Source organism: Electrona antarctica, assembly GCF_951216825.1.
Source record: "Electrona antarctica genome assembly, chromosome: 8".
NCBI lineage: Eukaryota > Metazoa > Chordata > Actinopteri > Myctophiformes > Myctophidae > Electrona > Electrona antarctica.
In genome coordinates this window covers 52,198,712-52,223,065 of record NC_136789.1, presented here as the reverse complement: position 1 = coordinate 52,223,065, position 24,354 = coordinate 52,198,712, and the positions used below count along the sequence as shown (strand labels likewise).

Here is a 24,354-nt window from a genome sequence, read left to right as displayed (position 1 = left end):
ACATACTAGCGTCATGTCCAGGGGGTGTACTTGTACATCAAGCTGCCTCACGCTACAGAAACAGGAGATAGGCTCCTGCCCCTATGGGCCTCATGGCTCGGCAAGGCTACTTACTTACAACAACACCAGTCCCACATCTCTACACACGTGTCATCTGCATCAGCATCCGTTTGACTCTCTTTGTGCTATTAAGTGGTGTTTTTTTAATTAAATAACGAAAAGGTTAAAGCTCTATATTTTCCGATAATAATCCGGTAATCATTCTGGTAAGCACTGCTATAAATAGAGTGTTTGTTCAGTTGAGAACTCTACTGCTCATTTCTTTTAAGTCACTTCCAATTCCACTTGTTTTGTACCGAGTTCTTTCTCCTGGTTGGAGGAAGTTGGTATCCCAACCTGAAAATGTATTTACTATTTTTGCTGGAGACACGGGAAGACCCACTGTTTTGGGCGGGAACCCCTTTTGGTGTTGGCATCATGTTATACTTTAGCTATTGAAAAATAGCAGATCTACAAGCTCATAGCGCGCCACCGAGTGGCGCGCTACGAGCTTGTAGGTCTGCTATTTTTTGAAAAATCGAAGAACGACTGACATAGAAACACAGAAAACTGTCAGGATTTAGAGGACATTTTTTAGAATCTGATCTCAGGTCAAAATGGGTTAACTGAACAAACACTCTATCTTACTACAGGAATATAGAGCCACGCTGCTCATACGCTGAGTTGGCGGTGCCCGGGTCGGAGCGAAATTAGAACATGAAAATCTGTGTGGTCGACTGGCGAGTGACGCACGTCATGCTAAATACAAATTATACTTTATTCTGGGACTGTGAGAGCCGAGGTTTGAGCATAAAGGACTACAATGGGGTTTGTAAGTGTGTGTAATAACTAATAATGTCACGTTTGACATTTTTCTCTGTTTTTTGTTTCTGCAACAGGCTCGTGAGGAGGGCAAGGCTCTGCTCAGGCAGATCTCTCAGGTCAGAGAGCCGACGGAGACGCCGACGGCCGAGCTGTTTGCTCCTCTGTCCAACAACACGCCCGTGAGGAGGCTGTCTCCTCTGAACCTCTCGTCCTTCACACCCTGAGGAGGCTGTCTCCTCTGAGCCTCTCCTCCTAAACATACTGAGGAGGCTGTCTCCTCTGAACCTCTCCTCCTAAACATACTGAGGAGGCTGTCTCCTCTGAGCCTCTCCTCCTAAACATACTGAGGAGGCTGTCTCCTCTGAACCTCTCCTCCTAAACATACTGAGGAGGCTGTCTCCTCTGAACCTCTCCTCCTAAACATACTGAGGAGGCTGTCTCCTCTGAGCCTCTCCTCCTTCACACCCTGAGGAGGCTGTCTCCTCTGAGCCTCTCCTCCTTCACACCCTGAGGAGGCTGTCTCCTCTGAGCCTCTCCTCCTTCACACCCTGAGGAGGCTGTCTCCTCTGAGCCTCTCCTCCTAAACATACTGAGGAGGCTGTCTCCTCTGAGCCTCTCCTCCTTCACACCCTGAGGAGGCTGTCTCCTCTGAGCCTCTCCTCCTTCACACCCTGAGGAGGCTGTCTCCTCTGAGCCTCTCCTCCTAAACATACTGAGGAGGTTGTCTCCTCTGAACCTCTCCTCCTAAACATACTGAGGAGGCTGTCTCCTCTGAACCTCTCGTCCTTCACACCCTGAGGAGGCTGTCTCCTCTGAGCCTCTCCTCCTAAACATACTGAGGAGGCTGTCTCCTCTGAACCTCTCCTCCTAAACATACTGAGGAGGCTGTCTCCTCTGAGCCTCTCCTCCTAAACATACTGAGGAGGCTGTCTCCTCTGAACCTCTCCTCCTAAACATACTGAGGAGGCTGTCTCCTCTGAGCCTCTCCTCCTTCACACCCTGAGGAGGCTGTCTCCTCTGAGCCTCTCCTCCTTCACACCCTGAGGAGGCTGTCTCCTCTGAGCCTCTCCTCCTAAACATACTGAGGAGGTTGTCTCCTCTGAACCTCTCCTCCTAAACATACTGAGGAGGCTGTCTCCTCTGAGCCTCTCCTCCTAAACATACTGAGGAGGCTGTCTCCTCTGAGCCTCTCCTCCTAAACATACTGAGGAGGCTGTCTCCTCTGAGCCTCTCCTCCTAAACATACTGAGGAGGCTGTCTCCTCTGAGCCTCTCCTCCTAAACATACTGAGGAGGCTGTCTCCTCTAAGCCATTGGTTCCCAAACTTTTTCGTGTCAAGGACCCCCACATCAACATTTATTAGGCCACGGACTCCCCATTTGAAAACATATGCCAGTGACCCCGATAAGGGAGGATTGTTACGGCTCTAGCAGTGATTCCGAAACATTTCATGGACCCCCAAATTCACACGCATTATGCTACGGACCCCCGATTTAATGGCATTTCTATCTCTGGTACCCCAATTTATGTTGTAAAACCACTGTTAATTAAACTCCAAACGGTTCCATTTGTACACTCTGAGTTACAGACCCATAAGGGTCCATTTGGTTCCTTATAGCTCTAATTGAGCCAGGTACCCCCTGGAACTCCCTCAAGTACCCCTAGGGGTCCCCGGACCCCACTTTGGGAACCCATGCTCTAAGCCTCTCCACCTACACATCCTGAAGAGAGGAGGCCGTCTCCTCTCTAAACCTCTCCTCCTTCTCACCCTGAAGACACCAGTGTGAGCTTGTGGATTTGGTATTTCCGGAGCATACTTTTAAAACGAGCACGCACTGACCCCGGGCCTCAATGGGAGAGCGCCCGTTGTGGTTGCCGCCCGTAACCAAGATTTGCGGCTTCTCTAGGTAAAACAAAATAAAAGTAAAAAATTGCCATGCAATTTGTGCCATTTTCTTTTTGTCTACTTGCTTACTTGTCAAAGAGACGGAATCTGGCAGTGGTTTTTTGAATGGCATTACTGGCCTTTTCTCACAAATGGACCTAATAATATTGTCAGTCCTTGTAAGGTTTTGTGGGGGTTTTGCAGAGACTAAAAGACTGCCTTAATGAAAATAAGGCAGCGTCTGTTTCTGAGAACTTCCTGTCAACTGTTTTGAGTGTTCTCTGGTTACTTACAGCATGAGCATTTATTGAAGTATTGCACATTTTTGTAATATTGTACATTTTGTAAGGTTTTGAATTGAGTGGAACTCGGTATAGGACATTGAAACTCCATGAGTGTCAACCCATTCAGTTTGAAGATGTGAATAAAGCTTTTGTAAAGAAATTGAGTGGCCTAATCATTCGGGGTGGATTCACACCTACTCCACTGACTGAGTGGACTATTTCTCTAGCTTCCAGTCTGATAATCAGTACTGAGATGTTTTACATATGTCTCAATTCCCCAATCTCAATCCCACAAGACGATGTAGAAATGATTTGTTAGAAGTAAAGTTCTGGTATTCAAATTATACTTAAGTACAAAGATATTTGCATCAAAATATACTCTTGTCTAAATTGTTGCACACCAACTTGTGGCTATTTTGTAGACTTGAACAGTTAGACACTGTTGTTGGGTATTTATGAGTAATGAATTATAATGTACCGCACTGTTGTGATGAAAAGAGAGCTGAGCCAGAAGGCAAAGCTCTCTGTCTACCGAGCAATCTTCGTTCCTACTCTCACCTACAGTCATTAGTGTGAGTCATGACTGAAAGATTAAGGTCGCGGATACAAGCGGCCGAAATGAGTTTTATCCGACGTGTGGCTGGCATCTCCCTTAGGGATAGGGTGCAGAAGTATATATATATACATATATATATATATATATATACATATATATATATATATATAATGTATATATTGAAGATACAAAATCAGCTGAGTTTGGTTCTTTTGCAATTAGTTTGAGGTCAAATTACATTATTACCGGACTAAGTAGAGCTTCTTCGCCTGGAAAGAAGCCAGCATAGGTGGTTCGGGCATCTGGTTAGGATGCCTCTCGAGCGTCTCCCTAGGGAGGTCCTCGAGGCACGTCCCAGGGAGACCCTTGAGATGGAGTGATTACATCGACTCACTGGCCTTGGAACAGAACAAAGATAATCTACTTCCTCAATATATTGACCTTTCCAAACTAAAATAATTGTTAAATCAAACTAATAAAAGTAATGAGTACAAAGAAAAAAAGAAAGAAAAGAGCTCTTTCTACTAGGATATTTTGAAGGTCATCTTGATTGCTACATTAAGAAGATCTAGACTGACTGAAGGATATATTGTGCCGTGCAACTTGACTGGGGAGAGAGAGACTGTGATGATGAGGAGGAGGAGGATGATGCTGCAAGCTGAAAGTGCTAATCAATAACACGTCTGGCCAGTGAGTGACCGGCCAAATAGTACATAAATACTATATATATAGTATAGTGTAGGTTGCATTGACTTTTATTTGTTATGCCGTCTTGATGTTGACCAGTAAGGTACGCCGACATTCAATATGCCATGTGTGTGCTTTCCCTCCCCTTAAAGGACTTAGTAGAAAAACGTGGTTTTGATTGATTGAAGAGTAGCCTACATTTCAAGCACAACTCTGTTAACTGTGGACGACACCATGAAGCATTACACTTGTTTACAATAGTATCCACCATGTTCAATTCATCATAACATTTAGAGACGTACAGGAAATCATCATAGAGGAGGTAAAAAAGAAGGAAAAAAAACATACACTGAGGGGAAAAAGGGGGATTCAGATTTTATGATTTTACGGGGCCAGTTTCGAATTGCAGCCGTCCGTAGGTGCCCTTTGAGAGCGGTTTTGAAGGAGTCACATTTTGGTGGCATAATGAATTTAGACCCTTGTTTGTGCCACATCTGGGTTGCACATGGTTTGTTGAACTCCCTCTGGTGTTGTGGGTGTTGCCTTCGTTAACATTAAGGAAGTATTTAGACAGTTACATGGGTATCTTGGTGGTGTATCGAATCTTGTGGACCAGACCCATTGCAAGATGCTGTACTGTGTACTCTGTCTTCAACCCTAAGCCATTCCAGCCTGTCAAAGTGGGCAGGGGTGAGGTGGGTTCGGGGAGTGAGGCCAAGTAGTAGCCTGACCAGTTTGTTTTGGGAAGTCTGGAGCCTTGTTTTAAGGGCCGTTTGAAGTGCTGTGGTACCAGGTATTTTATCCTGAACATTAGTGAGGTGGTCTTTTAAAGTAAACAAGTGCTTTTTCTGGTGCAAAAGCAGATTTTGTGTTGTTGACCTGTACTTTCCTTGAACTGCTGTACCCATTCTACAAACTGTTTAAAATACACTTTTCAATCCATCATCAGCAGGTGTCGCTGCGCGCCACTTCCACTTCCACCTCTTCGAGCACAGGAAGGACAGAAGAAGGGTATACGGTCTAGAATCCCATCTCCCAGAGGGACGACCGTTCGCATCGGTGATTGGTTGGTTCAATGTATTGCATACTAATTAACCTTGATGTACGTGTGTGTGTGTGTGTGTGTGTGTGTGTGTGTGTGTGTGTGTGTGTGTGTGCGTGTGTGCGTGTGTGCGTGTGTGCGTGCGTGTGTGTGTGTATATCACACACACACACATGTGAAAAAATCATATGGTGTGTAAACGTTTGAAACCAAACTGGCATTGACTTTTATTTACATAACTTCAATTTTGTGCCTAGTAGCAACCAACCAACCAGCCAATGGCAGCGGGGTCCGTCCCCGCGGCCTATGGGATATATGTCCCACCCACCCCACACACAGTAAGGACGGAGGGAGGGTGGACTGTGACAGAGTGGAAACCAACAGATGAGGAGAAAGATGCTGGCCAACGTCTCTAATGTTCTGAGAGCCTGCGCTCAGAGAAATGTAAGTTCTAAAAGCCTTTTATTCCTAACAGAACAGAGCATAAACTCGACTCGTGTGTTGTTGTCCGGGCATAACAAGCGATGTTTACCCCGCAAATGTCATGTCAAAAATTAGCCAGCTGAGCTGACCTTGTCCCATACAAGAGGCCCGATGATGAGTTAGCTTACTGAGCTAAAGTTAGCTGTACAGTAGAGTACAGTACAGTACAGTACAGTGGTGGTTCAGTGATGTGGTCTTGACATGTTCTGATACATTGAAAACGCAGGACCCTTATGTAAACAAGTATTTAGTGCTTTGTCTGGTTTTATGTCCTTAATAGCAGATTTTGTATTGACCTGTACTGTACCTTCCTTGAACTGTACCCATCCTGCTAACTGTTAATAACATTTTCAATTAATGTGATGTGATGATGATGGCACCAGATTAATGTTGTAACAACAGTGTGTGTCGTTGTATTTGACATTGATTGATCGGCTGTCAAATACAACAATAATGAGATTGTGAAAGTAGCTTGTCAGTCACTGGTGTGACAGCTAGTGGTGGCGTGTTCAATTAAACGATATGGCAATAGGCTGTATTGATATATATATATATACTCCAGATAAATGTGAATCGATATGTGAATTGATACGTGATATGTGAGGCTGCTATATCGATTGTGTGGGCGATGAAGTTTTGACATATAAAACACATGGTGTGTAGGTGCAATGCACAATAAATCCACGAGGTGGCTTTTTATTTTAATTTAAAGATCTCTGTGGGCCTGAAATTTCATTACAGAATACTAAAGAAGAGCTCTTGTAGTGAATACATGGTCATTATTTTGTAATCAACGTATAGTATTGTATGTGGATATATATCGTATCGTGGCCTCTGTATCGTGATATGTATCTATCTATCGTGAGTTTGCAGGCAATAGCCACCACTAGTGACAGCCAGCTAAATGTTAAACACCATCATATCACCTCCCAATAAACCACAAGCCTTAATTATGATGCAGTCAAGTCTGTGAAATTCATTCGTGAATCCCTAGACTCCTTCAAAACCGCTCTCAAAGAAGCACGGGCAGCTGCAACTCGAAACTGGCCACTGTATAAAAAAAAAAAGTCCCCCCCCCCCCCTCCATACTGTACACGCTTTTCCCTTTTCTTTTCTTCTTTTTTTTTTTTTAAACTTTCTTTAATTGTAATGTATATACTATATGACGATTTCCTTTTTTTTCATAGAAGTCAGTGTATATTTGTATGTCTTTAAATGTTCGGATGAATTGAAAATGGAGGTCCCTGATGTAAACAAGTCTTAGTGCTTTTTCTGGATTTATCCTTTTATTTAATTTTATTTTTACAGTGCGGTACATTATAATTCATTACTCATTTTTTTTTTAATGGAGGTTTATTAGTTCATTAACTTGCTTTGTTGTTGTTGTTCAACCCTTCTCTTCCTCTCCTTCCCCTTTCAGGCCACTGCTGTGGTCATCTCGGCTCGTACGTACGCCGACTTCACTGCTGAGGCCACTTTTGACATAAAGGTACGTCGATGTGGGAACGATGTGGGTTTTTAGTTCAGGTTACTGACTGTCTAGTCCAGTCCAGGGGTCTTCAACAGGGTGTCCTGTCGCTGTCTGGGACCCCTCAGCCTCGGGGGGCCCTCAGGGATACTGTAGGGGGCCGGGCCGCCAAATCTTTGTGTGATAGGGACTTCGGGGACCTATTTATTTTTATATTTGCATTAACCATTTAGTTCCGGAGTGGTCCCAACGGATTGTGTGGCCCTGGTCTTTCCCTAGTGGATCTGATTGAGGGTAGCTACTGGGACGTAAGTCGGGACTTGATCACCCCGGCTGGGTCACCCGAGTGAGGGGTATGATGTTCGCGAGACCCGAAACCCCGATGACCTTGGGAAACATCACTGAGGATACGTCCCAGGTGCATCCAAGCGATGTATTTTCGTTCTGAACCCTAGCATTCCTATTCTGACAGATCTTGTAGATCTGCTATATCCAGAGGAAAGAGGTTTGTTGTACAGGGACAATACAGCAGACCAAGTACGCCGCAGGGGTTCTCAACCCGTGGGTCGCGACCCCTCGGGGGGGGTCGCCAAATTATTTTAGAGGGTCCCCCAATTATTTAAAAAATTATTTTCACGATTTTTCAAAAATAGCAGACCTACAAGCTCATAGCGCGCCACTCGGTGGCGCGCTATGAGCTTGTAGATCTGCTATTTTTCAATAGCTAAATTATAACCATGCTTAAAACACCAAAAGGGGTTCCCGCCCAAAATGGTTTAAGGTTATTGTAGCAGTCAATTTCTATTGGGGGTCGGGAGGGGGCGGGGCGGGGGTCCCGAGACGTTGCCAAAGCATTTCCGGGGGTCCCCGGCCAAAAACGTTGAGAACCCCTGGTGTACAGGGACAATACAGCAGACCAAGTACGGTACCGAGCCAAATGTCAGGTTTACAAATTGTTGTCGTTAAATGTCCATCAAACCATCAACACTAGCAGATCCCCTATAGCTCGAAACTCTATTTATGCTTGTAGATCTGCTGCCTTGGTCTTAATTTGTTAAACAATACTTGTATTAGGTTCTTGCCGGTAAAGTACGCACACACACACACACACTAGGGCTTTCACTTCTAGTCATTTTTACTAGTCGACTATTCAACTAGTTGTTTAACTAGGCCTACCTATTATGTCAAAAAATAACGCTTATATTTTTTTCTTAATAATATTTGTACATTTAAAAACTGTACAATGGTGACTATAACTACAATCTAGCTGATCTTGAGGCCTATAAAAACGGGAGGAGAAAAGTGGATGAAACTAGTCGACTAGTTGAATAGTTGCTTAAAAAGCCCTAACACACACACACGCACACACGTACGTGCACCCAGATGAATGAATGAATAACCAGCGTTACCTGTTGATGATGTAATCATCAGTGAGTTTAGCACATTTGAAGTACACAGTATAGGACACTCTGTGATTTCCTGTTCAGTATGAGAAGCTTAAGGAGATAAGTCTCAGAAATGGTGCATTTTGCATAAAATGAGAGAAAGGCAACATACGATCTGGAGACCAATATTGTAAGAGTTTATCATGTTTGGTAAACCCAGCAATAACAGCACGCAAGCTGTTATTATCCACCAAATGGACCCGTTTGTACCTTCTCAGAGTAGGCCTCATCGACATAGCAATAATAATAATATATAGTTGTCATATGAGACTAGATATCGTCTGGGGGGAATTTTGATATTGTAATATCGTGATCATATGGCATATGTGTTTTCCTTTTCTTGGTTTCTTGTTTTATACCGTCAACATTTTAGTCACCTGGAATGTCTAGTTTTAGTCGACTAAATATCATAAGATTTTAGTCGACTAAATCTACTGTTGATTTAGTCGACTAAAATGTACTTTGGTGGGCCTTGATGGCGTCGTAGGGCTGTTTTCACACTTGCTGAAAATAGCCGATCTACAAGCTCACAACGCGTCGCGCTGCGACGCGTTGTGAGCTTGTAGATCGGCTATTTTCAGCATGCAACCAAGTGTAAAATGACTTTACTGGATCTCTTGTCCACTAGTCCCTTCCTAACATGTTGGTCTAGTCGCTATTTGTTGACAAAATCGACAGTAGTCATAGTTTTAGTCGTCTTGGCTTATTTTTTATTTCGTTTTTATGTCGTTTTTGTCAGTGAAAGCGACACTGATATCACCTGCCTCCTATCTCAGAGTTACAAATGGATACGTTAAGTTAACACTGATTTTACTGCGTGTCTGTCTGTCTGTCTGTCTGTCTGTCTGTCTGTCTGTCTGTCTGTCTGTCTGTCTGTCTGTCTGTCTGTCTGTCTGTCTGTCTGTCTGTCTGTCTGTCCGTCCGTCCTTCCTCCAGAAAGTCGACCTCCACAAATTCGAGGAGGGTCCGCCGCTGCAGGCGACCCTGACCCGTGAGGAGGGTCTCCAGTACTACAGGCTCATGCAGACCATGCGGCGCATGGAGCTGAAGGCCGACCAGCTGTACAAGCAGAAGATCATCAGGGGCTTCTGTCACCTGTACGACGGACAGGTACGGTAGCATACAGTACCTTCTTCTGTCACCTGTACGACGGACAGGTACGGTAGCATACAGTACCTTCTTCTGTCACCTGTACGACAGGACAGGTACGGTAGAATACAGTACCTTCTTCTGTCACCTGTACGACAGGACAGGTACGGTAGAATACTGTACCTTCTTCTGTCACCTGTACGACGGACAGGTACGGTAGCATACAGTACCTTCTTCTGTCACCTGTACGACAGAACAGGTACGGTAGAATACAGTACCTTCAAAAAATTCAGATTTTACGGGGGCCAGTTTCGAATTGCAGCCATCCGTAGGTGCCCTTTGAGAGCGGTTTTGAAGGAGTCAAGGGATTCGCATGTCTTAATGACTGTTGGTAGGGCGTTCCACATTTTGGTGGCATAGGAGCGAAAATAATTTACTCCCTTGTTTGTGCCGAATCTGTCACCTGTACGACGGGACAGGTACGGTAGAATACAGTACCTTCTGTCACCTGTACGAGGTACAGCACGACCAGACAGACCACACGCCAAAGTTTATCCTCTTGTCTTTCACATTTCGGGTTTGCGTTCGGCTAGTATGCACTGGGAATGTGCTCAGTTTTTTTGAGTGCGCTGGCCGCTGGGCTGTCGCGTCACAGAGCACACTGAATGTGGCTTATTTACGAACGACCAGTTCAAACTGTTCGTTTGTACCAGTTAAAACATGGGCCAAGGTAAATGATGAACACTTGTATGGTGATGGTACTAAATGCTTGCCGTAGCTATACCGTTAACTTTCACCCTCCGGGGAGAGCTCGAGACACCACAGTGACGAACACACACAGTGAACAACCGAGTAGGGTCGGTCTGTGTGGGCATTCGGCACAACTGGGGCTCAGCGCACCAGATTTTCGAACGCCAACGCACAGAGAGCACTGAATAAACAAACGACAAGAAAGAGCGGTGCGCTCAGTGAGAATTTCCAAACTAAGGCAACATAGGTTACTGTTATGTCCTATTTGGGAGCCTGACATACCAGGGTCTACATTTCTCACTGGAAGAGATTTATGTTTATGTATTTGCGTTTGTTGATTTGAAGAAGGCCCGTATGGAGCCATCCATATTCTCTTTGATATACCCCTGAATATAAGACCTACGTTTTTTTTCCCCAATGGAAATATCCTAAAAAAATGGGGTCGTATTATAATCGGGTACTATAGAGCGTCGCAGTCCCCTTACCATGGACCAGGAAATGATTCTCCGTTCATTTTCCTCAGACATTTCAGAAAGTATTTATTTAAAGACTTTTACGCAGCGGACAAAGCCAACTCGAGTCGTGACAAATCATGACAACAAACACAATTTTTTGGGTCGAACAAATAATTAGAAAGAAGAAAAAAACGACAGGTTACAACACTTTTTTTGTTGTTTTTCTTCTTTGTAATTATTTGTTTGGTTCAAAATATTGTTTGTGTTGTCATGAGTTGTCACGACTCGAGTTGGCTTTGTCCGCGGCGTAACCGTCTTTAAATAAATACTTTTTGAAATGTCTATGGGAAAAATGCGACGCTCTATAGAGTATAGACTATTTGACATTCAATGTTCTTTTTTCCACAAATGAGTCTTGAAAAATGATCTTATAATCCGAGTCGTTTTATATTCAGGACAATACGGTATTGACATTCTACCATACAGATTGGTATTCATTCCAGATTGAAGCTTTAAAGGTATATTCAGTGATTTCACTTAATTCAAATATCACTTATTTATTTGATTTATTGTGATAATCCTCCCTACTATAGAGTGTGCTGACCATATAAGGAGTTCCTGACCCTCCGGGGGTCAAAAAGCCTTAGGTTTCGTTTTTGGCTAGGTGGCCCAGCCTTCGTCCAATCAGGATAGAGAGGGGCCTCTCGCCAATCATGATCGAGCGGGGGTGGGTCTTGGGTCCCCCCCCCCCCCCACTGTAGTGCGTGCATGTGCACATCTTGTTACCGGGGCGGACCGGGGGCTTTTCCAGATCACTGAATGCTCCTTTTAAATAAGAATTTATGTGAACAACTTCACACAATAGATATTACCGGTAATCCTCAAATGTAAAGATGCTATTTTGGGCGGGAGCCCCTTTTGGTGTTAGCATTATGTTATGCGTTAGCTATTGAAAAATAGCAGATCTACAAGCTCAAAGCGCGCCACCGAGTGGCACGCTACGAGCTTGTAGGTCTGCTATTTTTGAAAAATCGAAGAACCACTGACATTTCTGATCTCAGGTCAAAATGGGTTAAGGCAAACGCTTTGCTCTTCACAGGAAGCGTGTGCGGTTGGTATCGAGAGGGGTATCAACCTGTCGGACCACCTGATCACTGCATACCGCGCCCACACGTACACCCTCACCCGAGGGGGGACGGTCAAGGAAATCATGGCAGAGCTGACCGGTGAGTACACGCCGTGATATGATGCTCGAATACTCAATGCACAAATTGGTTCTCAATATTGGGGGTCCTTTTGGGCGAGTTCCAAGGTGTACCCACTACCCTGTGAAACGTTTGATGGGAAAAGTAAAATATAATTTAACAAACATGTACGAATTAATGTTTTGATTGGAGGCAACTGTGTAATTCAGGAACCAGATCATATCTAACAATAAAAATCTTCTTGGTCCCAGAGACAACATCTTATTGTCTCCCCATGCCGACCAGGCCGAAGGCATGGGGAGAGAGTATGTTTTGCACTCCGTCCGTGTGTCCGTCCTTCCGTCCGTCTGTGAACAGCTAATCTCCGGCACCGTTAACCCGGTCGATGCCAAACTTTGCACACACACTCCCTGGATGCCAACGATGAACCTCTGCCCCACATTTTCCAGAACGGCCTGTTATAGCGCCACCATGAGGCAGCTTTTCACATTTTTTACCTACAACTGCACCGATCTGCGTGAAACGTTGCATGCACACTCCCTAGAGGCTAAGGACAAACCTTTGACCTGCATTTTCCGCATCTGCCTTTTATAGCGCCACCAGGATGCCGACTTTTGTAAAACACATTTTTTGATATTACTCCTCCAGATTCTGTCCAAAAATCTCACAAATCGTTACACAGTATCTCTATGGTCAAGTCGGATCTGTCCGATATTTCATATTCCATCCTAATTGGCTATAATTGGCTTTCACAGTTTGCAAGATTGCCCCGTTTTGAACAAAAGCCTCGAATCATGAACGCAGCATGCAATTTACGTGAAATCTTTCACACATTTTCTTACTAGGCTGAGGAATATATCCCACCCTTTTCACATTGGCCTGTTATAGCGCCACCAACAGGTTGATTTTTGCAAAACACATTTTTGGAACAAAATGCCTCAAATCATCCAATTACCATCAAAGGCGTATGAAGAAATTGCACCCTTTTCACATTGGCCTATTATAGCGCCACCAGGAGGCCACAACCTGACCTGCCCTGGTGGAGACCTGTGCCCAGAAGGGCACTTTTTCTAGTTAGGCTATGGAATGCAGTGGCTCTCAACCCCCAAATTGATATGCATTAGGCCCTAATGCATATCAATTCAGGGGTTGAGGAGTTGAGAGCCACTGTATTCCACATTTCCAATGAAGACATTTACAGTTTTAGCGTTGTCAAAAATAACCGATTGAGCAATGCATCGCAATTCGTCCGTGCACGATTCTACATCGATGCCGCAGCGTGACATATAATCGATAATCAAAGCCTAAATAAATATATCGAATTATAATATTGTATACAAATATCATCATCATCAAAAAAAAAAGAAAAGAAAAAAAAAATATATATATATATATATATATATATATATATATATATACTATACTATACTATACTATACTACTATAATAATAATTCAGTCAATGTCTGAATGTCTGTCTGTCAGAAACACCGCCGTATCTCCTCACCGCCTGCACCAATCGCTCCCACTTTTCGCACAGGCATTGACCATAATAATATGGAGGTCTTAACGAAGCCCCTTTTCCAATTTAACAAATTATAAATTAATAATGAATTTATTAGTGAATTAAAAATGCGAAAACGCACCCAGGGCGCAGTATCTCACAACGGGTAAGGGCTAGTTATATATAATATATTAAAACAATGGCATGTTGTGCTGTAATATAGAAAAGTGTGATGCATTGTAGAATGGAATTGTTACCTGGTGAATCGTAATCAACTTGAGGGCTGTGCCAATGCACACGGTGACGGCTCTTATGCTGTCCTCATTCCCCGGGGTAACCCCTGGGGGTCTAATTATAGACACCCAGGGGTGTCTGTATAATTGCCGGCCCTCTCCTATTTTCCCTCTCATGTCCCTCTGCGAGTTAAAGGTATATTCAGTGATTTCACTTAATTCAAATATCACTTATTTTTTCTTATTTTTTGGATAATCCTCCCTACTATAAAGTGTGTTGACCATATAAGGAGTTCCTCCCTGTCCCCAGTGAGCCCCTGGGGTAAAACAAACCCTAGTTTCGGTTTGGGCTTTGGGTGGCAAAGCCTTCATCCAATCAGGATGAGAGGGGCCTTCCTCCAATCATGATCGAGTGGGGCGGGCATTGGTGCACGTGCTGTTGGTCTGTTGTACTTCCCCCACTGTAGAGCGTGTGCATGTGCACATCTTGTTACCGGGTGGACCGGGTTTTTTTCCAAATCACCCAAATCACTGAATGCTCCTTTAAAGTGCAACACTGAAATGAGTTATTGGATTTGAATCATTACTTCTAATAACACTAAGGAAAGAGGTCACTGCCATATAGCACCCAGAGAGATGGTCATAATGTTCATATTCTATTTATCTGTTCCTTAGTTTGTTTACTAACCCACACCAGTTTTTGATTTTAGTTTTAGTCATGTCTCTTGAATAGGTATCATTTAGTTTTAGTCACATTTTAGTCACCTTTTTTTTCCGTTTCCGTTTTTTCTTTTCACTTGCTGAAAATAGCCGATCTGCAAGCTGCAACGCGTTGTGGGCTTGTATATCGGCTATTTTCAGCATGCAACTAATTGTAAAATGACTTATAAGGGATCTCTTGTCCATTAGTCCCTTACTAACATTTTAGTCTAGTTTTTATTTGTTGACGAAATTGTCAGTATATTTAGTCCATTTCGTTTTCGTCAGTGAAAAAAAGTTGTCTTGGTTTTAGTCGAGGAAAACAACACTTCGTTGGAGTTTATTTACATCAGGGCTGTCAAACCCATTTTAAGTCGGGGGTCAGAGTGGGGGAAAAATAAGATTGCATGCCTGGTTGTGCATGTGTGTGTGTTTTACTGTTTTGTTTTGTTTATTGAATGAATGAATGGTTTATTTCGGTCCTTGTTTTCAAATCAAAATAATAATAAAAAAAGGACTTGTGGACTTACAACAAGAACATTAGCATCAGAAATGTAATGTCCAACCAAATCACACACAAATTCATGACTGAAAAAGGCACATGTTGAAGGATATTGCTTATTCTTAAATTGCCTATTCTTATTCTATACAATGCTTTCAAAACAATACTGCAAGACAAAAGAAAAATAGAAATGAACACGAGTTGCTATTTTTGTAGCCTTCCTAGTTCCTACATTTACTATTTGTTTTTTAACCTGTTCTGATTGTTATTGAACCTGTTCTGAAGCGTCTCGTGTCACATTCACACCAGCATGCTATACTGCGATTTAAAACGACTCCTGCTGCGTATTGTCGGAAAGTGCGCTTCGTTTGGCAGGTGTGAAGGCTCATTCGAATCCTGATCCGCAAACAAAGAACCGCATTCTACTTGCGCCAAAAAAACAGGGGTTTCACTTTCACTTCGCTTCCAAGCGCACCTGACTTCGATTCACTGCCTGTGTGAATGCAATCCGCCGCAAATTAAGGACATGATTAAGCAAACTATGTGGCGCCGTGGCGGATGAAAGAGGATAAAACACAGTCGGAGACGGAGAATGGATATTAATCTTACGCAGCGCAAAGATGTCTCGTTACCGTGGACAGACGTGGGCAGATAAGGATAGCCTGGCTAATAAGCCAGACTCAAATCACACTGTCGTGTGGTATTTGAGTCTGGAGATGCTGTGTATGGATCCTGTTTCCCGGGGGGGCGGGTTCAAACATTTTCTCTTTGACGCAATTGGTCAGAGCTACTGTCAGTCAAAGGTCTCAAGCATTGAACGTCACTGTACCAAAGCCCGCGCATATTGCATACCGTGTCCCGATTGGCCACACCACTTCTCTGGTGTAGGAAATGGGCGTACAATTGAGCCTCTCCAGACCGTAAAATCCGCCGGCAGGCAAATATTTTTTTTTGCCAACGGCTGATTCGGTCTGGCTTATTAGCCAGGCTAAGATAAGGAGACTGAAGGCCTCATTGAAATTAATGAAATATGAGGACGAGTACATTAATGCAATTGCTTAAGGAAACGCATAAAAACACTGTAGTGTACAGAATATTCGGGCCATCTGTGAGTAAACATGGAGTGCTGTCACTGTGGGGTGTGGGGACTTTCTTCATCTCGATAAAACTTGTGAACGTCGGAGGTCGGATCAATTTTGTGCTGTTGTCTGCGCTGTGCCTCCAGTGCCCTCCACATGCACTCTGCCCAAAAGAACAGTGCGTGCACACACACACACACACACACACCGAGAGAGAGACGTCTAGTTGCCCTAATTCTGTGTCCCAACTATTTCTCGAAGTATAATTTTAAACACCATATATTTAATTATGTGGTTTATGAATTGAACACATTGATAAGGTTCCTTGCTGCGAATGACAGCGCAGTGTGCAAAACGCAGAGAATTAAATATGCAAGAATGATGCGACTTCTCCGCCCATTCGCATCGAGTCTACCGAATTCGAGGTGTAAATGTGACCTCAGTCTCTGCTTCCTATAAAGATTCCCCAGCAAGCATTGCTTTTATGATTGGTAATTCTGTATTAACCCATTTAGGCCTGACCTCCAAAATTAAAAAAGAATCTTCTAAATCCTCCAGTTTTCTGAAATAAATATGTTCACGATTTTTCAAAAATAGCAGATCTACAAGCTCGTAGCGCGCCACTCGGTGGCGCGCTATGAGCTTGTAGATCTGCTATTTTTCAATAGCTAAATTATAACAACCCGCCCAAAATGGGTTAACTTAATCATAGGCCATGCATCCTTTCTCTGAATAAACCATTTTGAAATCAAACATTGGCAGACACAGCATCTGCAACTAACAAAACAAAATGTAGAAAGGCTGTACAATTGCAAGTTATATTTATTATAGTAAAGTAAAGCACGCCCAACTCCCAGGCTGTCCCAGACTCCCAGCACAGGCCAGATATGGCCCGCAGGCACCCAGTTTGTCACTCCTTGGCATAAATGATGTCCTTTTTTGTTTTTGTGTACTATCAAATCACTCTTATTTGTATTCTCTCTCTCTCTCATCTGCATTGTTTGTTTACGGTCTTCCTTTTAGGCAGAAGAGGAGGAATTGCCAAGGGCAAGGGAGGCTCTATGCACATGTATACTAAACACTTCTATGGAGGGAACGGAATAGTGGGAGCTCAGGTAATTCCTTACTCTTTATGGATGAAACCGGTATTAGTCACAGTGGGAGCTCAGGTAATTCCCTAGTTTCCAAACCAGCAGGGTCCAGAGGCGTATCTACAATAAGGCTAGGGCAGGCGTCCGCCTGTCCAAATCCATTTCTGGCCTGGCCAAAATCCATACAATGAGAAAAAAAAGAGGACAAAAACAAGACATGAGAACTATTAGTGGACAGCTGATTGGCCGTCGCGGTAGAGTGCGACCCTCAATCACCCATTGGAATGTAAATGCATGCCTTTCAGCCTTTGTATACTACTCGTCTGGCAGGTATATCTCTTTGAAAACCTTTAGTGCTACGATTGTGCGCGGGGAGACGACAATTAACACATCTTGCCTGTCCAAAATGTAATTCTTGCCTGCCCAAAATGTAATATCTGGAAACGCCACTGGCAGGGTCAGGCATTTGATTATAGCCTTTCAAATGTTGCTACATTTCAGTTTTGTCACATTAATCATTGGTGTATGTATGTGTACAATTAGTGTGTCACTAGTGTACACGCAGTACACAAGTGTACTGCGAGTGTACACAGTAAAAGGGTCTTTGTTAATTTTAAGTCATACTGTTACGTTTTCAATTAAACAAAAGTAATTTTTTGAGTGCCACTCCAAGGAACAGCAATGTCCCTATGTTTAGAGTACCAACAGGGGGCACTGTTGCACTTCAGACCGGTCTGATTTTTGCTATAATCTTCCACTAGTATATGTTATTGTTTCCACAATAACCAGTCCACATGAATATATACTGTTTTTGTGTGAGGCAAAATGGCACAAGGATTGAAAATGTAACTTTTACACGTGCATTTATGTATTGTGTAACTTTTAAAGTGTTTTCCAAACGTGACGTTTAACCATGCAACAGGTTCCTCTGGGAGCTGGCATAGCGCTCGCCTGCAAATACCTGGAAAATAACGAGCTCTGTGTCAGTCTCTACGGTGACGGAGCAGCCAATCAGGTACGGAATTCAAGCAAATGTTTTCTTCATCTACACAGTGTAGTGGTGTAGCGGTGTTGATTTCGTTGACTAAAACTAAATATACTGACAATTTCGTGGACAAGAGTAAGTAGTAAGTAGCCTTGACGAGCCATAGGGCCCATCTCCTGTTTCTGTAGCGTGAGGCAGCTTGATGTACAAGTACACCCCCTGGACATGTCGCAGGGACTTACCCCCAATCCAACCCTTGATGCTGAGTGTCAAGCAGGGAGGCACTGGGTCCCATTTTTAGAGTCTTTGGTATGACCCGGCCCGAGGATCGAACCCCGACCTCCCAGTCTCAGGGCGGACACTCTAACCACAAGGCCACTGAGCTGGTGGACAAGAGATCCAGTATAAGTCATTTTACAATTGGTTGCATGTGTACAATCTGTCATTACAACAGCATCAAGATAAAATACATTTTAGTCGACTAAAATCGCATGACACTCAAATCAAAACTAGAGTAACACTAAAACATTCCAGGTGACTAAAATATGACTAAAACTAAATGAAGTTTCAGTCCAAAGACTATGACTGAACTAAAATAGAAATGTGCTGCCAAAAACAACAGTGGTGGACAGGTATGTACGACGTAGTAGTGACTTTCTTGTCTGAAATTGCCTGTTTTAAGTGTCATTTTATAATACTAAATGCATGCAATAATTCATTAGGTATTATGTCTTATGTGTCTACATTATTTAACATTTTCTAGGGAATCTTTGGAAAACGAGTGAATTATGTTCTGAGAAAAAAAAACCTAAAGAGTGCATTTTGCATTAAATTGGACACAGGGTCAGATCTTTGAGAGCTACAACATGGCGTCTCTGTGGAAGCTGCCCATCATCTTCATCTGTGAGAACAACAAGTACGGCATGGGCACGTCCGTAGAGAGGTCTGCCGCCAGCACGGACTACTACAAGAGAGGAGACTACATCCCTGGGCTCCGGGTAATGCCCTTTTTTTTATCTTTATTTTTATTCCTGCCTTCGGTATCTGGAATGCTCGCCTTAAAACATGATCGCCCTTGTTTTTTTTTCCCCCGCCAAACCTCACACCGACTGACTGTGGAGACACATGCTGGAACTTTTTACTTTGAAATGTTTTATAGTTTGAGTTATTTAATTTAAACGCCAAATGCATTCTCAATGGCGAAAACACAAACTTTGGCACCACGTGTTAAAAAAAAGGAAAAAAAGGTGTTTTGATTTTTCTGATTTAAAAAAAAAATATATATATATAAATATATATATATATATATATATATATATATTTTTTTTTTTTCCAAAGACGTCCACAGACGTCTTGGGCTATGCACGTGCGGTAATACCCAAGACGTCCACAGACGTTTTGGGCACAAAATGTGTTAATATACCTTAGAGCTGTTGTGTGGAAATAATAAAGTCCCCCCCATTCTGTGTTTCCTAGAACTGGAGGTCTGAAAAAAATCATTAACAGGGTGAATCACATCTTTGATGATGTCATCAAGATGTGATTCACCATGTTAATGATTTTTTTTAACAGCAAAAAAGAACACTCATCTTTTACTTTCTCTAATAACAACCTAAAACATGAACCTTGGTTGAAAAAAAAAAACCAAAGTTGTCCTGTTAAAGTCGAAACGTGACACGAAGCAGCAGGGTTTGAGCTTGTCGATCTGCTACTTTCGCCGATTTTGAATTTGAATCATGAAAAGTAACTGTTTGGATGTACAGTATGAGGTTTCCCACCCTGACCCGACAGAGACTAAGTATATATATTTTATTACACCTGGCTGTGTAACTAACTAACCGCCGCCAGTGGTTTGGTTGTACACAATGCTGTGTTGCATGTGAGGTAATGAAGGAATACGAGACTGCTCGCCCCTTTACCAACTCGCCCCGGGCGTACAGCCGGCGGAACAGCGCGGCCTGGTATTCCTAAAGTCATCTAAGTAAACTATGCTTAAACGGTTAAACCTAACCTTATTCCTAACCTCAACCTCAGTAAAACGATGCCTAAACCTAACCCTATTCCTAAACTTAACCCCAGTAAAACTATGCCTAGCCCTAAACTTATTTCTAACCTTATTCTCAGTAAAACAAAATAAAGAATACAAGAACCGCCGCACCGAGCTGTCGGCGTGAGGTCGGCGGAAAAAAGCTGGGGCGAGTTGGAAAAGGGGCGACCTGACCTGTTACCTACTGAAGTACTAATAGACTTTTTGCTTTGCGTCAACATCCCCTCGTGGTAGTTGTAGTAGGTAGTTGTTGTTGAGTATGGGCTAGAGCTGTGCTCACTTATGTGTCCATTGAGGAAAGTGCTGTTTTCCGCACCCTTTTATAATAGACATTATTTTTAATGCATCAAAATATTCTGGAAAGATTTCCACCGGTGTTATTTTTGTTGACTAAGACTAAAAATGACTTCACACATCAATTGCCCAAGACGTCTGTGGACGTCTTTGGTATTACCGCACGGGCAGAGCCCAAGACATCTGTGGACGTCTTTGGGAAAAAAAAAGAAAAAAAAATATGTGGTGCCAAAGTTTGTGTTTTCGCCATTGAGAATGCATTGGGTGTTTAAATTAAATAACTCAGAAACTATAAAACATTTCAAAGTAAATGTGTCTCCACAGTCAGCTGAATATATATAATATAAAAAATGTAAATGGATTTTCTAGGTGAAAGTGATAGCAGTAAGAATAAGACTAAAAGACTAAGGTTTTTCAGAAGACAAAATAGGCGTAAATAGGACTTAAATGGTATCATTCAAAAAACTAAGACTTTAAATCAAAATATTCTGAAAGAATTAACACTGATGTGCAACACGTTTCACATTTAAAACAAAAAATAAATAACCTTGTTGTATTTCAGGTGGATGGTATGGATGTGCTCTGCGTCAGGGAAGCCACCAAATTTGCAGCTGATCACTGCCGAGCTGGGAAGGTAAGATAACAGCTTTTTAAAGACTTCTCCTGTCCTGGGAGCAGTGTTGTTTTTGGCAGCAAATTTTAGATTTTAGTTTTAGTCATAGTCTCTTGGATAGTTTTCATTTAGTTTTAGTCACATTTTAGTCACCAGGAAAGTTTTAGTGTTAGTCTAGTTTTAGTCGACTAAATATCGTAAGATTTTAGTCGACTAAATCTACAGTTGATTTAGTCGTACAAAATGTATTTTGGAGGGCCTTGATGCCGTCGTAATTTTTCACTTGCTGAAAATAGCTGATCTACATTACAAGCCCGCGACGCGTTGTGAACTTGTAGATCGGCTATTTTCAGCATGCAACTAATTTTAAAATGACTTATCGTGGATCTCTTGTCCACTAGTCCCTTCCTAGCATTTTAGTCTAGTTTTTATTTGTTGAGGAAATTGTCAATATACTTAGTCTTAGTCATCACAGCTTAGTTTTCATTTAGTTTCCATGTAGTTTCCGCCAGTGGAAAAAGCTAGTCGACGAACATTTTTAGTTTTAGTATTAGTCGACGAAATCAACACTGCCTGGGAGACACGATGAATGTCATCTAAAATGATCAGTGATGATAATATGTGTGTCATTTTCAGGGCCCTGTCGTCATGGAACTGCAGACCTATCGTTACCATGGACACAGCATGAGTGATCCTGGTGTCAGGTAAATAAATAAAAGCTACACCCACTTATACTACTTTTTAAATGTGTTCTTATTCTTAACCCATTCTGGGCGGGAACCCCTTTTGGTGTTTTAAGCATTATGTTATACTTTAGCTATTGAAAAATAACAGATCTACAAGCTCAGTAGGTCTGCTATTTTTTTTTTTAAATCGTGAAAATGTGGCTTACTAATGACGTCGTAAGACGTGTCCAAAATAACATACTACATATTAACCCATTCTGGGCGGGAACCCCTTTTGGTGTTTTAACATTATGTTACACTTTTTTTTAGAAAAATCGTGAAAATGTGGCGCAAATCTTTGAATATATATTCTTTCAGAGCGAACATTTTTAACTCAAATATGTGCTTCTGTGGGGTTCCTGGAACAACATATTTTCAGATGGGGGGGTCGGCGGCCAATTAAATATATTTTTGGGGGCCCTTCCTTGACATGGTTTTCAAACTATTTCATGTCAAGGACCCCAAAAATGATATGTAATTGGCCGCCAAACCCCATCTGAAAAGTTGTTCCAGTCTCTCCTCCTGTCACAGGTACCGTGCACGTGTCTTAACCAGTCTCTCTCCTGTCACAGTTACCGCACACGTGAGGAGATCCAGGAAGTGCGCAGCAAGAGTGACCCCATCTCCATGCTGAAGGACCGCATGCTGAGCAACAACATGGCCAGCATAGAGGAGCTCAAGGTAGCCTCAGCCTGTCTGTCTTTCTGAACTCTGACTGGCCAAACATACTTTGACCAGCTCAGTGGCCTTGCGGTTAGAGTGTCTGCCCTGAAACTGGGTGGCCGGGGTTCGATACTCGGCCGGGGTCATACCAAAGACCCAAATAATGCCTCCCTGCTTGGCACTCTGCATCAAGTGTTGTTTTGGGGGGTTAGATCAACTACAAATGATTCCTGAGCGCGGCACGGCTGCGTCTCACCGCTCCAAGAGATGGATGGGTCAAATGTGGAGAACAAATTTCGCATACAGCAATGCATGTGACAAATAGTAGGACTTTAACCGTAACCTTTAACTTTAGCAAGACAAGAGGTGTCTCATAGAGTCTATGAGACACACTGACGTGTCAATGTCTATGACATAGACATTGACACGTCAGTCACTCTTCCTAGCACCTTTATTTTTTTTATATATAATTAAAAATCGCTTAAATTGTCCGAGCCGCTCCGGTGTCCTCTCCTCCTTCGCTGCTGTATTGTCCCGTTCCTGTGACCTGCCTCGTTCTGGCTAAGCTGTGGTGGTAGTATTCGTCGTCTTCTCAAAAGTACTTGATATGATTCGGTTGCTCCGCTAAATAGGCCTATATAGCTGAACAACTGAATAAAAATCACCAGCTACTACAGTATTAGCTAGTGATTTCATTACAGCCAAATTTGCGGATCCATTGTCTTGTTTCATCATTGCTTGCTTGTCGACTGTGGCTCAGGAGGTAGAGCAGGTCGTCCAATGATCCATGGGTCAGCGGTTCGAATCCCAGCTCCTCCTGTCTACATGTCGAAGTGTCCTTGGGCAAGACACTGAACCCCAAATTGCTCCCGATGTGCTGGTTGGTACCTTGCATGGCTTCCGCCGCAATCGGTGTATGAATGTTTGTATGAATGGGTGAATGTAATGCACATGTAATGCACAATGTATGTAAAGCGCCTTGGATAAAGGCGCTATATAAATGCACCATTTACCATTTTTTACTGTGTGCAGGAGATCGACGTGGAGGTGAGGAAAGAGATCGAGGACGCGGCGCTGTTCGCCACCACGGACCCAGAGCCCCCGCTGGAGGACCTGTGTAACCACATCTTCGCCAACGAGCCTCCAATGGACGTGCGGGGCGTAAACCCTTGGGCCAAGCTGAAGTCTGTCAGCTAAAGTCTGATCCCTCCAGTCTCCCCCTCTCTCCCATACTTCTTCTTTCTGGTGTTTTGTATTCACCCCCTGTCAGCTACTGTATGGCCTCCACCAACCCCCTAATCTCCAGATCACGAACGCAGATCAGTACCTTTCTTTACGCCGGTGCTCGACACACAAACGGCGTACTGTAGTAAGGTATCAAGTCTTAGGACTCCCAGGTTCGGAATGCACCGTCAACCGATGATGTTTTAGCATTGGAAGTTGACATTGTAACACCATGGGGGTGAAATTCACAAACATTTTGTACTGTGTATGGCATCACGAGTCAAAAACATTAAAACATAGTTATTTATAAGATTCAACATTCGGGAGTTCCTCTTTATTTCTTTTTTAGGTCGCATTAAAGAAAGACGGTTAGTACCCAGCATACAACTTAACAAGTTAACTATTATGAACGGTTATTTTCATGTGGGGAAAGCTTAAAAAACGAGGGGAAAAAAAGAAGGGACAATAAATTGGAAAGACACA

General features: G+C 43.0%; 2 protein-coding genes across 2 annotated transcripts in view; both read left to right on the top strand.

Moving 5' to 3' along the window:
- The window catches only part of cdc23 (CDC23 (cell division cycle 23, yeast, homolog)), a 31,731-nt gene extending 28,547 nt beyond the window's left edge, over window positions 1-3,184 (top strand). Inside the window, exon 16 of the mRNA XM_079507183.1 lies at window positions 939-3,184. Coding sequence (XP_079363309.1) covers window positions 939-1,088 — 150 coding nt within the window. The 3' untranslated portion in view covers window positions 1,089-3,184. The remainder of the gene's footprint in view (window positions 1-938) is intronic.
- Window positions 3,185-5,614: 2,430 nt separating this feature from the next.
- On the top strand, window positions 5,615-24,354 carry LOC306927449 (pyruvate dehydrogenase E1 component subunit alpha, mitochondrial-like). The gene is made up of 11 exons (XM_079507200.1): window positions 5,615-5,762; window positions 7,222-7,290; window positions 9,651-9,824; window positions 12,108-12,234; window positions 17,253-17,344; window positions 18,243-18,335; window positions 19,148-19,303; window positions 21,209-21,280; window positions 21,896-21,963; window positions 22,557-22,665; window positions 23,680-24,354. The coding sequence occupies exons 1-11, from the start codon at window positions 5,703-5,705 to the stop codon at window positions 23,842-23,844; spliced, it is 1,185 nt and encodes a 394-aa protein (XP_079363326.1). The 5' UTR covers window positions 5,615-5,702; the 3' UTR covers window positions 23,845-24,354.